This window comes from Besnoitia besnoiti, chromosome II (assembly GCF_002563875.1).
Source record: "Besnoitia besnoiti strain Bb-Ger1 chromosome II, whole genome shotgun sequence".
In the NCBI taxonomy this organism is placed as follows: Eukaryota; Apicomplexa; class Conoidasida; order Eucoccidiorida; family Sarcocystidae; genus Besnoitia; species Besnoitia besnoiti.
This window is the reverse complement of record NC_042357.1, coordinates 281,552-294,801: the sequence shown is the minus strand read 5'-3', so window position 1 is coordinate 294,801 and position 13,250 is coordinate 281,552. Positions and strand designations below refer to the sequence as shown.

The 13,250-nt window shown below is 57.5% G+C and overlaps 1 protein-coding gene across 1 annotated transcript; it reads left to right on the top strand.

Annotated features, from left to right (window-relative positions):
- Window positions 1-326: 326 nt before the first annotated feature.
- Window positions 327-12,268, top strand: BESB_033680 (penicillin amidase; the record flags this gene model as incomplete). Its single annotated transcript, XM_029361954.1, has 22 exons — window positions 327-419; window positions 786-911; window positions 1,285-1,357; window positions 1,786-1,827; window positions 2,362-2,458; window positions 3,014-3,099; window positions 3,277-3,470; window positions 3,833-4,189; window positions 4,534-4,633; window positions 5,087-5,439; window positions 5,829-5,955; window positions 6,295-6,368; window positions 6,742-6,897; window positions 7,578-7,699; window positions 8,431-8,518; window positions 8,824-9,092; window positions 9,387-9,532; window positions 10,068-10,154; window positions 10,588-10,833; window positions 11,092-11,159; window positions 11,616-11,730; window positions 12,006-12,268. The coding sequence occupies 22 exons, from the start codon at window positions 327-329 to the stop codon at window positions 12,266-12,268; spliced, it is 3,282 nt and encodes a 1,093-aa protein (XP_029220919.1).
- Window positions 12,269-13,250: the final 982 nt, after the last annotated feature.

The window sequence follows — 13,250 nt, the reverse complement described above, 5'->3', positions numbered from 1 at the left end:
CCCTTGGCTATTTCAGACTTCCAAAGTGACCTTTGACTCTCTTGCGCGATTTTTTTTCCGCGTTTCTTGTTTCGCGCGGGCGTCAAAGCCCCGCGCACCCGCCCTCGTCCCTTTTTTCCACGAGGCAGGCGACACACGAAGCGAGACCTGACCGAGCGTGTGCGGTCGAGCCGCTCGAGGTGTGTCTTCCCCAATTGGGAGAGACATGATGCTGGCGTGCCGGCGACAAAGTCTCACAGAACGCGTCTTCAGTCTGCCTCCGCTGCATTTCCAGCGCTGAGAACCAAGCGCTCTCTCGAAGAGAGTCCGCACGCGCCGTGGAACCAATGGCGGGTCTTCACCGGCGCATTCTCTTCGCGTCTGGGGCGTTGGGGATCCTCGGGCTTGCCGTCCTGTTTCAGGTCTACGTATACACCCAAGTGAGCGACGAGTTTCCGACTCCCGCGAAACGCAAACGCGCGACACACACGGCAAGCCGCGTGGTGCCATAACTTTGCCTAGCTGAAACGAGACTGGGAGAGTCCTGGGCAGGCGCAGGCGCAGCCGAGCACTGCGCCAGCGGGCCTCTGACGTAGTTAAACGCAGATCATGGCAGATGGCTCGAGGAGGGCTCTCCCGGCTGACTCCGCGCTGACTTCGCGTTGCCACTGTCCCTCGCGCATTCGTCGTGCAGGGGGGCGAAAGACATGGCAGGGCGTCGCCCGCGCGCACGCCTAGGCGGTTCAGGCTGTTCATTTGTCCCTCAGGCCGCTCTTGTCTCTTCGCTTGCCGCTTCGTGCGTTCAGTACCCCACACACCGGTCTGTGAACCGTCTGCTTGACTTCCTGTCTTACCTCATCTCCTTCGCCGCCCTGCCCGTGATTCGGCAGTTCTTCACAATCAACGAGACGTTCTGGGATCAGGATCACGAGGTAGGTTCCGCGCCTCGCTCCGGTGTCTTCGCTCCTTTCCCCCTGCGACTCCGCCCTCTCTTCTGGCTGCCACTCCGGTCGCCTTCAAATGCTCTCTCGCCGCCCCGTCCAGCGCCTGCAAGTGGCTCGTTTCTCTTACCCCCCTCTTCCGATGACGCAGTGCCGCGCTTCTCTGTGAAGCGACTCGTCGTTGCCTCACATTCTAAATTCGAGAGAGGCAGGCGAGCCACTGGCCGCGTGCGCCTCGCCTCGCTCTCGACAGCCCTGCGAACGCGCCTTCCGTCTGCCTGCCACGGACTCTACAGCAAGCAGTCTTCGGCAGTGGCTTTGAGTGTGTGTCCTGAGCCCAAATACTGGTGAATTTTGTCTGCAGCTTCAAGGGCTGAAGGCAGGCGTCGATGTCTACCGAGATAAATACGGCGTTCCGTACATATTCGGACACAACGGTGAGGCCCCGCCTGGCTTTTTTCGCCCTCAGGATCCTCACGCCGCATCCGCTAGGCGCTTCCTTTCCAGAGGCCCTGCGCCTACGTTGTCTGAAGTCGCGACAACAAGAGTCAGAGTCTCGCACTCTAGCGATTGATCATCGGGATAGACAGAAAATGAAAGCGGACGCGTGTAGGTGAGGCTCGTTTTGCGCTGTTTCGCCGGCTCGAGTCCCAGTTTCCAAGGAGCTCGAAACGCGCCAGCAGCCGGCTATGAGCTTCTATCCTCCATGGTGGACCTCCCTCTGTTCCGCTTCGTGGCTGCCCCCAAATCTAAGAGACAGTTTCGTTAAAATGGTGGAGTTTTTCAGAAGCGCAAAGACGAAAGTACTTTCTTCAAGTCAGTCTGCTCTCGCGCGTTTTGTGTCGTGCTCACTGTGCGCCTTCAGTGAACGACGTAAACTATGTTCAAGCCTTCATTGAATATACAGGTGAGACTCGAAGAGGATAACGAACAATAAATAGAAGTTTCCGTGTTCAGAAGGCCTGCGACCTGACAAGAATTTGTACTGATACGCAAGGCAAACGACTCGGCCGCGCCCACCATAATTACCCTAAACAGATATATATATATATATATATATATATATATATATATAGAGAGAGAGAGAGAGAGGGAGAGAGATAGATATAGATATGTAGGACTATTCCGATCCCAACAAGAACCCACTAGCTAGCCCATGCATGTACACAAGGAGATACTCGCGACCATGCCAAATCACGTGCGCATTCAGTCCCACGTGTGTGTGTATGAAAGTGTTGTTTTCCCCTTCTCCCCCAGACTACACTTCCTCTTCAGCCACGGGCTCATACATCATGCATATACAAATATATCCACATATAACCAAGCATTCATACATGATACGGGTGGATAGTACCCTAGTGAGTCGCTGCAAGGACGCGTTGCCTTTCTATGTTTTATTTCGTTCCTGTGTTGTGACATTTGACTGGTTGTCTCGCCGCAGAGAGGCCCTTCCAGCTCGAGTTTCTGCGTCGGCTGGCGACGGGTCAGCTCGCTGAGACGCTAGGCGAGGAGCTCCTCAGCGCGGACTTTATCTCTCGGTGAGTCGCGTACGCTGACGAGGAGGCTGCGGCTCATTTGCAGTCAACGACCAGTTTGTTCAGCCCCGTTTCCTCGCATGTTTTCTCAGGGTCTGCTGCAGAGTGTGTAAACGCGTCGAGACCCCTCCAGGTGTAGACTCCTCTCTTGTGGGCGATCAGTGGTTCATCTACGCAAGCATTTGTTCCTGTTTGTAGGATCCACGTGTTATGCATGATTATTTCGCTGCATTTTCAGATCTTACAAACATTATTCGATTTGCGTTATACACTTTTGGATCGGGGATCATTTGCACAGAGAGGTCACAGTACACTGTATCTTCTACGTAAGTACCGTAACTATAACCCTGGTGACATCGATTGTTCACGCGCATGAATTCCGTGCGGCTCGTGTGCCTCTCGCGTGAGACCTGCTGGCTCCCAGACACGCCTGCATTTTGTCTTTAACACCCAGCATTCTCCGTTGATCTCGCCCTCAACGCGAGCAGGCCGCACTAGGTCCACTGGATGAGGCCGAAGAGCAAGCCTTGCTTTGTTGGATTCTTTTCCTTGTTCAAGGCTCCTCGTGGACCGCGAGGCGGTGGAGAAAAAACTCAAGGAACTCGCCCCGGATGCGCTCTTCCACATTCACCATCTTGCGCGAGGTACCTGAGTCGGGGTGTGTCATATCGGCGTAGACTCTCGGTTTGCTGCCAAGCACGCTTCTGCGTAGAAATAGTGGAGAGCTGTAGCGTTCTAACTTCTGTGGCCGTGTTGTTGCTGGTCGCCGCGGCGCTGGTACGACGAGAGTTGAACTGTTTGTTTCCCTGTTCTATCTTCAGCGTGGAACGAAGCGGCGGCGAAGCTCCAGGCGCGGCCGATCGAGTTCGCGTTGCTCGACTGGCAACCCCACACTTCGTGGACGCCGACGGAGATCCTTCAGGTCTCGTCGACGGTCTCGTTTTTTCTCAACCGGGGCTTCACAGTGGACTTCTGCCGCGCTCTGCTCAAGAAGGAACTCCGGTCCTACTGGAAAGTACGCATGACGGAGTTCCTCGGCACGTTGCATGTGTTGTCGGCATTCGACTGCGCTTTGCCTCTCTTTGCGTGAACATCTCTTCTGTCGACGCGTCGAGTCGTCTGGCTTCTCGCGCCACAGAGAAGCGCACATATATCTACACAGGCAGACAAGCCGTAGCCGTGCAGGGGTGCCCACGTGAACAAGGCTGGCTGTCGAGCGAAAGTCAGACCTGTCCCCCCTTGATGGCGAGGCAGTTAGCCGAAGTACGCTGTGACTCATGCATGCACTGCGAAGACGTAAACTGTCGCGTTGCGCCTGTCTTTGGCGCGCGTCGTGTCCATGCGCTCTCCCGCCGGCGTGCCGCGTCTCGCTGCCAGGCTTTCGACATCCGGCTGTCGGATCCGCGCATTCCCTTCGTGAACTCCGAGGGCTTCTTTCCGTCGCTCTTCGACCAGCGCGGGGTCCGCGTGGCCTACGGGTCTCCAGGCCCGCCAGACGACGCCTGGGCCCGGCGCAGGCCGCCCGCGTCTCCGGCAGACGGGGGCGCAGACGCGCAGTCCCCGTCGCGGGCAGCGGCGCCAGCGGCGAAGGCAGAGCGCACCGCGGAGGCCGACGGGCGCGCAGAAGCGCCGCGCTCGCAGACACAGAGCCAAGCCCAGCAGGCAAAGCATCCCCGAGGCGCGGCGCAGGCGCCGCGGGCGAAAAGAGACTCCGGCATCTCACTCGGCAAATGGGTGGGGAGAACGGAAACACACGCTCGCGGCTGTATTCGTGTGTGCGGGAATTCGTGCATGTTTGTACGCTAGTACAGGCTTGTAACCTGGGACTGAGTGGGCGCGTTGCGTGGATGCTATGTGCACTGCCAGGCGTGCAGTGGAACAACCCGCACCGCCTTACTAGCGTCGAGGAGCGAGGACCTGTTCACTCATGAAGTGTCTCGCGCAGATCCTGTCCAAGTCTCCCCACCTGCCTCTCTACAGATGCTGCAGTGTTTTGTTTGAATTGAGAGCAAGGGTCTCGCCTCTTGCGCGGATTTGTTTCTCTCCGAACTGCTTATCTGGGTGCGTGCGGCGTTCAGGGAGGAAGCAACGGCTGGGCTGTCGCCGGCAAGTACAGCGCGTCAGGTCACCCGATCCTCGCGGGCGACCCGCATCTCGAGGCCACGGCCCCAGGCACGTGTTAACCCACGTCGAATAGACCTGCCGAAATGCCTCTCCAGGATCCGTTTTCGCCGCTTGCGCATGTGCATGTGGTCGGGGAAGAGTGCGTGAACACACTCATCTCATCGTTCAGAGACCCCTGGAAATATGGACGCACACATCTACAAATATATATATATATATAACCGCAAACCAAATTTTGATATATATATGATTATGTATATCTTGGCTGGCGTGTAGCGCGGCGGGGGCGTATCACAGTGCTGTGGCGCGTGCGGGGCGCACGCGTATCCGTTTTTGTTTGAAAGCGTTGTTTTATATGTCTGGAATTTCCCTCGAATGCCACCCGTGTGGAGGCTACTGTCGGCCTGTGGCCTAGCAGAGCGCACATTCCCCCCTCGACTCTGTCAGCGCAGCCTCTGCGCCAGTCTTCCTCGCCGTTGCGTCTCCTCCATCTTTCGCGTTTCGCAGCCTTCTGGCTTCCGCTGTTCCGCGCCGTTGGGCCTTCCGCGCTCCTGACAACTCCGCCGTGGGTGGCGGACGGCGCCAAGGCCTCCGCCAGTGCGCCTGCAGACTCGCACGCGGCGCCTGGCGACAAGGCCGCCGCTGCGCAGGAGCAGCCCTCGCGCCTGACGGGGGCGGGATTCGTCGGGTTCGCGACTGTCTTCATTGGGCACAACGGTCAGACAGCCTGGACGCAGACCGTCGCGCACACAGACATCGAGGACTTGTTCCTCGTGAAGCTCGACGGCTCCGGAGAACACTATTTTTACGACGGCCGCTGGGTCCCCCTGCGCATGCGCGTTGAAGCGATCGCCGTGCGGGTGAGCGAAACTCGGCACGACGCAGCTCAGTTCGCGCCGCCACGTGCCCGCAACAGTCACGTCTCCATGCATGTATACATAGATTTGTGTGGATATAGATAAATATATGTATATGCGTGCGGACTGGCCTGACCCTGCATGTGTGGGTACGTAGAGTTGGACGGCGAGTAGCGGCTGGGGGACTTCAAGTGTGTGGGAAAGCGCTGCAGCCTGTGGCTGTGTGTGTGCGCTGAACGGCACGTCGGCGCCCTAGGCATACTCTTCGCACATGTAGCAAGGCGGCAAAAGGCGCGAGCTCACTGTGAAGCGCGATGCACCCGTGGACAGGAACTCTCTCGCGTACCTTCACTCGTGAGACCCGAGCCGTGGCACGATGCGTCTGCTTCCAGGGTTTCGAGAAGCCCGTCAATTACCTCCTTCGGTACACGCACCATGGGCCGCTCATCAGCGACGCCTACGAGGAGCTGCAGGCGCTGCTGCAGCCCGACGAAGCTCTCGCCTTTGCGTCCGCTGCAAGCAAGTCTCCCTTGAGTCGATACCTCCTAGAGAGACAGGTGTTTGCCGGCCTCTGGCGCGCGAATTGACAAAGCCGCGCAGGAACGTATTACTTCTGTTCTCCGTCGACACACAAGTCTCTACGTATACATAAATGTGTGTATATATGTAGACTTATGTGCATGCTGGGATACAAGCACAGACACCAATCTGATAGGCAGGTGAATGGAGGTTCAAGCCGCGCTCGCTCCGTGCGCGGCGTGCACGGGCGCTGCCGCCCACCCGTCGATTCTAGAGCTGATTTCCTGCGTTCATCGGCGGCGCCTTCCCTTCAATTTGAGTCATTTCTTTTCTTCGCAGTTCGGTCGCCGCCAGCAATGGGGTTTGGACCGACGCTGAACTTCGGAAAGGACTGGCGCGACTTGCTCAGCGTGGTGAGCCTGTCGTGTCTCCTCTCGAAGTTCCACTTTTTGGGTTGGTGCGTCAGATCGCGCGTGGATTTGTTCTCTTGGATAGTTTTCTTTTTCCAACGAGCTCGTTCTGCGGATGCGTGCAAACATGCGCGACGAAATGAGCGGTCTGCGTGAGCGAATGCAAAATATCAAAAACTCTCGGTCTCTGCTTAATGGCTAGTCCTCGCTCCTCGGTTCCCAACAATGTGTAACTGTTTATCTGTGGCCTCGTCAACCATCCGACCGCGGAAGAACGAGGAGACGACTCATATTTGCGTTTGCAGCCTAAGCGGTGCTGCCGACACATGCCAGTAATTGCGTTAATGCCTCCCTCTTCGTTTGTTCAATTGTACAGTCGAGAGCCAATCCGCAGTCGGAGTTCGTCACAGTCTGGGCGACCCGCGAAGGAGACATCGGCGCGTCGCTGAGTGGCGGCGTCCCTGTACGAGCCAAGGCGAGCGACGCCGAAGGCGACTTCAGAGATGGGTCGAGTTCTGCAGCCGACTGGAACGTGAGAAGTAGTTTTCGAGTTGTTGCAACTCCGCGAGATGCAGTCCTTATCTTAAGTTCAGGTCCTGGGTAGATCAGCCTCTTGTCGTGCACGCGAGGATGAAGATCTTTGGTGTGTAGGAGGTCACTTTGAATGAACGTGAAATGTCTTTTCTCACGCTCCTAATGTTCAAATCTTATGGAGCTTGGCTCAACAGATGGGATTACATCTGTGGATACATGTCCAGGTATATACCTGCAAGGCAGATGCCCCGCCCGCAGTCTCTGCCTAGAAACCTGGTCAGTAACTGAATGAACGCTTTGTACTCCTGGTATGCATGGATAGTAATCGACTCTTCTATAGTTTAGCCGCTACAGTTGGCACTGTATACTATGTACCCACAGGAGTTCTATGAAGTCTCCTATTCCAAGTAGATTTCTTGGACAACATACATTTCGCATAATTGATTGAATCCACCGCGACGCTAAACGTGTCCTGCGTGCCTGACAGCGAGCCGTTAGGCACACATCCCGATTTTCGGCAAACGTGTGGGGGGTGGCTCTCGATCGAGGAAAGACTTCTTTCCCGGCTGAGAGACATCGAGTCATATTCATGCACGCTTGCACGCTGGACCAGGCAGGCCCGCAGACACTTGCCATCGAAACGGCTGCTCCGCTGTTGGTCGTTTTCATTTTTCTCAGGGCATCATCACGCCGGAGAGTCTCCCGCACGTGATGAACCCGAAGGAAGGCTTCGTCGCCTCGGCGAACTGCCAAATCGCCCCAGACCCCGACGACCTCCTTGGCCAGGTCTACGTGCCCGGGTAAGCAAGCGCCTCTCGCTTGGATGAAAGTTTTCAATCGAAGACCGACTCCCTCTTAGGTCTACACCGGCACCATATAGCCGCATGAGTCTGGACGCCCTCTTACGCTCCGTACAATTTTTCTATATATCTGTCTATCTATATATACATATATATACCGAGCAATATACATATATATGTTGGACATGCGTCTGCAGTTCGACGCTCTACCTGTGTCCTTTCGTATCCGCGCACTAGTCTCCATGGGTCGCAAGCAAGATTAGCGTATCGAGAGAGGCCTTGTCGCATCACGCTGCTGCAGGGATCGGCGACGCAGTTTATAAAATCTATATGTGGTGCTGCGCGCGCGGCCACCCGGATGGGAGCTAGCGGGCGCTTGCATCTCGCGTCAGGTGGAGACGAAGGCAGATGAAGCCGAGGCTTTTTCTGTGCCGGATCACATCCGATGAACGAGCCAAGTCCTCGAACTGAACTGGCATATGAAGGGTGATACGCAGCCTTCGTACATTTCGGGGAGATCCAGCTAGCTGCAAATTCGAATACAGGCGTACGCGAACCCGGGAGCCTTTTAAGAAACACTCGGATGAAAGAGAGCGGACCTCACCGCAGAATGCGTGAATCCGATGTGGAAAACAGGCTTCTTTGAGCCGTCGTCGTTCCGCTTTAGGGGCTTGCCTCAACGGTATGTCTGCGGTTGTGTCTGTGGTGGTGCACGCCCCTGCGCTCTGCAGCAACCGGATTCGGCGAATACACGAAAGACTCCGCGATTTGATTCGGCGGAAAAAGAAGATTACCGTGCAGGACATGATGGAGATGCAGGTGAGGCTGCGAGACACACGCGTATGCGCGGTTACTCAGCGTTTCCGTGCCCGTGGGTTAGAGAGAGGGGTGCATGCCAACGCGTGTGAAGCGAGCACACTACCTGCTTTTAGCGGAGACTTCAGACGCGATTGGGTGCGCAGAAAAGCCAGCCGTGTGCTTGCATAGGGGGCACGTGACTTGGGGTCGCGTAGAGATGCCGGCGCCGCGCAGCATACAACTCTCCGTTCTTGGCAGCCGCCATCCAGAACGAGTTAATCTTATGGAGTGCCTCTGTCTCCGTTGCTGTCTCACCTGTGTTTCAGCTCGACGTCGAAAGTATCAACGGACGGGAATTTCGCGACTACGTCCTCCGCAAGCTCCTCTTCGCCTTCGGCGCGCCGTCGCCAGGCGCAGCACCCACGGGCACAGCAGGAACAGACGAAGCAACTGAAGAAGCAAAAGAAGGCGAGTTGCAGGAGCAGACCAAACGTGAAGAGGCAGAGCGAGGCAGATCGCCTCCTGGCTCGCTGGAGATCGAAGCCACGCGCCAAGCCTGCGCGAAAGAAGGTCTGACGCAGAGCGACGGAGACCTGTAGGTGTCGCGGAGAGACTCAGGGAGACAGGATCAGCGTGTCGTGTCTAGTGAAAGCTGCCAACAGTTTGGGATGCACAGGAGAAGAGCCGCCGCATGCAGGCGACGTGTCCACAGCCGCGGAGACACGGGGGGGTGGCAGGGCGGCGGCGCCACGGCTCTATTGGCGTCAACATATTTGTAGCCAAAAACACGTATGGAGAGGCAGACGGCGGTGTCTCGTGAGAGGCGTGTCGTCATTTGCTTACGCGTTCTGTCTCGTGTGCATTGTTCCCGCTGGCGTGCCTTTTCCAGTCTGGCTGATATTTTCCGCGACTGGGATGGCCGCATGAACGGCGACTCCACGGCCGCCACGGTCTACGAAGTCTGGATCCAGTGGCTGCTGCAGGAGCTCTTCAAACTTCACAACTTTTCGGATCTCGCGCTCTTTGTCGTGGCAGGTGCGAAGCTCTTTTTCGGCCTCTGACCCAGACACCTCCTCGCTCGAATATGAAAGTATATTCATATAGATATATGATTGATAGATGGATGGATAGATAGGTAGATACAGAGGTACGTAGATATACACGTCGACAGCTACATAAACTTACCTACTTTGTGTGTAGGGCACTTTCGTGGCTACGGGGTGCGTCTAGCATTTAGGCGAAGCTGAGGTGATTCCCCTCCTTTTTTTGTTGGAGCCCCTGGAAGGTGGGCGGAACTCTGAGTGCCAGATGTGTCGCGCGGCTGCGGCTCTCTCCATTCTTGAAAGGACCAGCGGATCGTCGACGCGGGGCTACGCCTGTCGAACATGTGTCTGCGTGAAAAGCGTAGAATGGTGGTGGGAGCGCAGGTAACCTAACACCCCCAAGTCACACGGCATGTGAGCATCCACGCATGTGCAGATATTTAGCAGTTGAGGCGTGCAACGTCGCTCGAAGGTACGTATACCTACACCTACAATGTGGCATCGCGTCTGTCTCTCTCGGTTTCCAGGCGGCGGACTCCACTCGATCTGGCTTCCGCGGACTGAGATGCTGAATCACTGGAGAGGCAATTTGATGCGGGCTCTCGAGACCGGCGGTGAGCCTCAGCCAGGTTCCGTTGCACGGCGTATTCTGCAACAACGTGACTTCTTGTCATCTCGCTGGATAGGGCATATAACAGTCGCACGCCTCTGTTTCTATGCTGGTGTTTCGTCTTGGAGGCCGCGCCTCGGTGGCGCCCGTTAGAGCCGCTCGCGCCTTCAAGTCGTCGCGGTCTCACCATCCTCGTGTTGCCGTCTGCGCTCTACGGGATCCGTGGCAGTCCTCATATGAATTCTTTCATCCTTGTACAGCGAGGCCGCATCCCAAAGGCTCCATCCGTTGCATGTAGAGTGTAGCTAGTGAGCAGCGATAGTTTTGGCGGGTAGCCCTCTGTTCGTTGAGTCTCCGCGTCCGATCTCGCGCTTTTTCGCGCCTCGTCAGCCTCCGCAGCGCGTCGTTTTGTGTGTTTGGCGTGCGCCGCTTGTCAGACCGAGTGATTACAGACGTGACGACGCCGGTCGCGCTGCTGTGTAGGGGCGCGGCGTCCGCGCTGCGGTGGCTGAGAGAGCGATACGGGGACGCGCGCGCCTGGCGCTGGGGCTCTGTGCGGGCGCGCTTCTTCACGCACATCCTCGGCGAGGCCGTTCCGCTTCTGCGGCACTCCGCATCCATCGGGCCTCTGAGCTGGGGCGGGAACTATGGCACGGTTCGCGCCCACCACAGCGAGCCTCATGGTGAGCGCCGGAAATCCGCGACGCCTATTGCCACTTTTCTAGGAAAGCGCTGCCAGAAATACTGCGCATCTGTTTTTCGGCCGTCCGCTGAGGTCTCGGAACGCGCGTGGTACGAGCGGCTTGAGCACCTTTCGACGCTTTCAGTAAAACCCACATTCGTGTCTTTGCCGTTTTTACATGAGCTAAGAGGCTTCAGTCTATTTCAAAAAAAAGTTATAATCTTATCATGTCTCTCTCCGCGTGTTTTCGGCTCCGCAGTCCTCAGTCACGAGACGCCGCGAGAGAGCCAGTACACGAAAGGACTCGACACTCCAGCCTTCCGAATGGTGAGAGGGCCGCATAGAGACAGAAGTCTGTTTTTACCTTCGGCTGGTGTGGCGAGCGCGCGAAGGTGGATCCGGGCGCCAGGGATACGAGAATGCGTGAAATGCATCGAGGTTTCGCGCGGGCAGGCGGAATTTGCGAAGATGACAGATAGATGCGTGTGTACGTGTCGATAGAAGTCCACCAAGTCATAGAGGCAGACGCGGCGGCACCTAATTCGATACGCTTTAGGCGCTCGAGCGAATCGCGTCCACTCAGCGAATGAACGCAACAGCTGTAGAGGTGGACTCAGGTGAGACACTGCAGGAGGCCGAGGATCGACCGCGCGCGCCGAGAAGCCAGTGACTACGATGATCGAGAGGTCTTGAAGTCGAGTTTGGATCTTTTCGCGTGAGGCAGTAGTCCAACTCCCGTTTAACACCGCGCAAGCCCCCTGCCGGGAAGTGTTTGGCCTTCAGGTCGTCGATACGGGGAACTTTTCAAACAGCTTCTGGGCCTTCGCGCCGGGCGTCTCGGGCTGGGTCGGCAGCCGCCACTATGACGACATGGCGCAGACCATGGAGGAAGGACAAGGTGAGAGGACAAGCGGAGAGGCGCGGGCGACGGAAGGGGTCGCGCTCCGTGACGCCTCAGACGTGTGCTTTGGGTGTATTCGCCGGTCTTTCTTTCTCCTTTCAGCAGGCCCGTGCAATCGTCTCCACTCTCTCGTCTTCGTGTGTGTCGTGACCCTCTTGGCTGCAGTATGTATTGCCCTGGGGCGTGGGTGCGTCCCCTTTCGATCGCCTTGCTTCAGCTCTTGATGTCGCAGCCCAGATTGGAAACTCCGTTATCTCTGCGCTTTTCTCTAGGCCGCTGGTGCGACCACTTTAGCTTCGTTTCGGGGATTTTGTCGCGGGCTTTGCCTCGCGTTTCACGGGTGGCTCCTGCCACGGCCATCGCCTCGGGAGTCAGCGGGTGTGACTTTTTTTCCTCAGAGTTCATGGTGCCGATGCTCTGGACAGACGAGCAGATCGCCGCTGCCGCAGTCACGCACGCGCGGTTCCTCCCTGCGGGGGCCAAGGGCCTCGAACCCAGCAGCGCGCGAGGCGCCCGCGTCAACGTGGAGTTGTAGAAGCAATTCAGTCGGACGAAAGGGCGCGAAGGTGCGGCCGCCAACGACAGGGCTCGGGTGCGTCGAAGGATAACCGAGGGCAGGGAGTTCCATCCACCCCACGTCGGTCCCTACCACCGATGGACGCCGCCGAGACTCGGTTTTTTGTGGCGCGTGCATTCGCCTTTCTGCTCAAAATGCCAACGTGGGTGCGGAAGCGGCTGCCGCTCTGACGGACCAAAGTCAGCGCCAGCCTCCGCCGTCTCGCGAGCCTGAGTCGAGGCCAGTCCCGACTGTCTGAGACGCCTTGTCTGTTCTTGTTTCCCTTGTTGCCTCGCATTTGTTTTAGCGTTTGCTGTTCCACCTAGGGCGTCTCGCTGCGGCGTTCTTAGCTGTGCGAGTGCGAAGGGCTTTTGGCGCAAAGAGAGCGTTGCACGCGGAGGGGGCCTTCCAATTTCACATCGCGCTACCGCCTCGCCGAGGCAATCCGTTGCATCCGGGGGCTCGCCGCGTCGTTGGCGCCGGCGGTGTCGCTTGGCGCCCCGGGCTGTCTCCAGCCGCGGTCGTGTAGGCGTCGGCGCTGTCTTCGACTGTCTCCAGCTTGCAGTGTCTTCGCCAGGAGCATCGCGGGCACCTACGGAGCTGTCGTCCTTCGCCGCCGCCCTGAACTGAGGTTTCTCCTCGGGCAGACTCCGCGCGGCTGACAGAAGGAGACTGCGGGTGCTAGAGAGAAGACTTCTCCGCCGCGGAGTCTCGTCGCTGATATCCACAGCGTTTCACTCGCAGCTTTTAGCGCGCTAGAGACGCTTTTGTCAAGCACCAATTTCCACAGTCAAGTCCGGTGTGCGCAGGCCCCGCTCGCCTCAGCCCCCCAATCTCTGACTCGTTTCGTTCGACATTCCTCGTCTGCGCTGGGAACGAATCGGCCCTGTGTCACGTGTGTATGCGGAATGTGCGGGCTGTCACGCTCGGGGCGCCTGCGGCCTGGGCGACAGCGCAGACG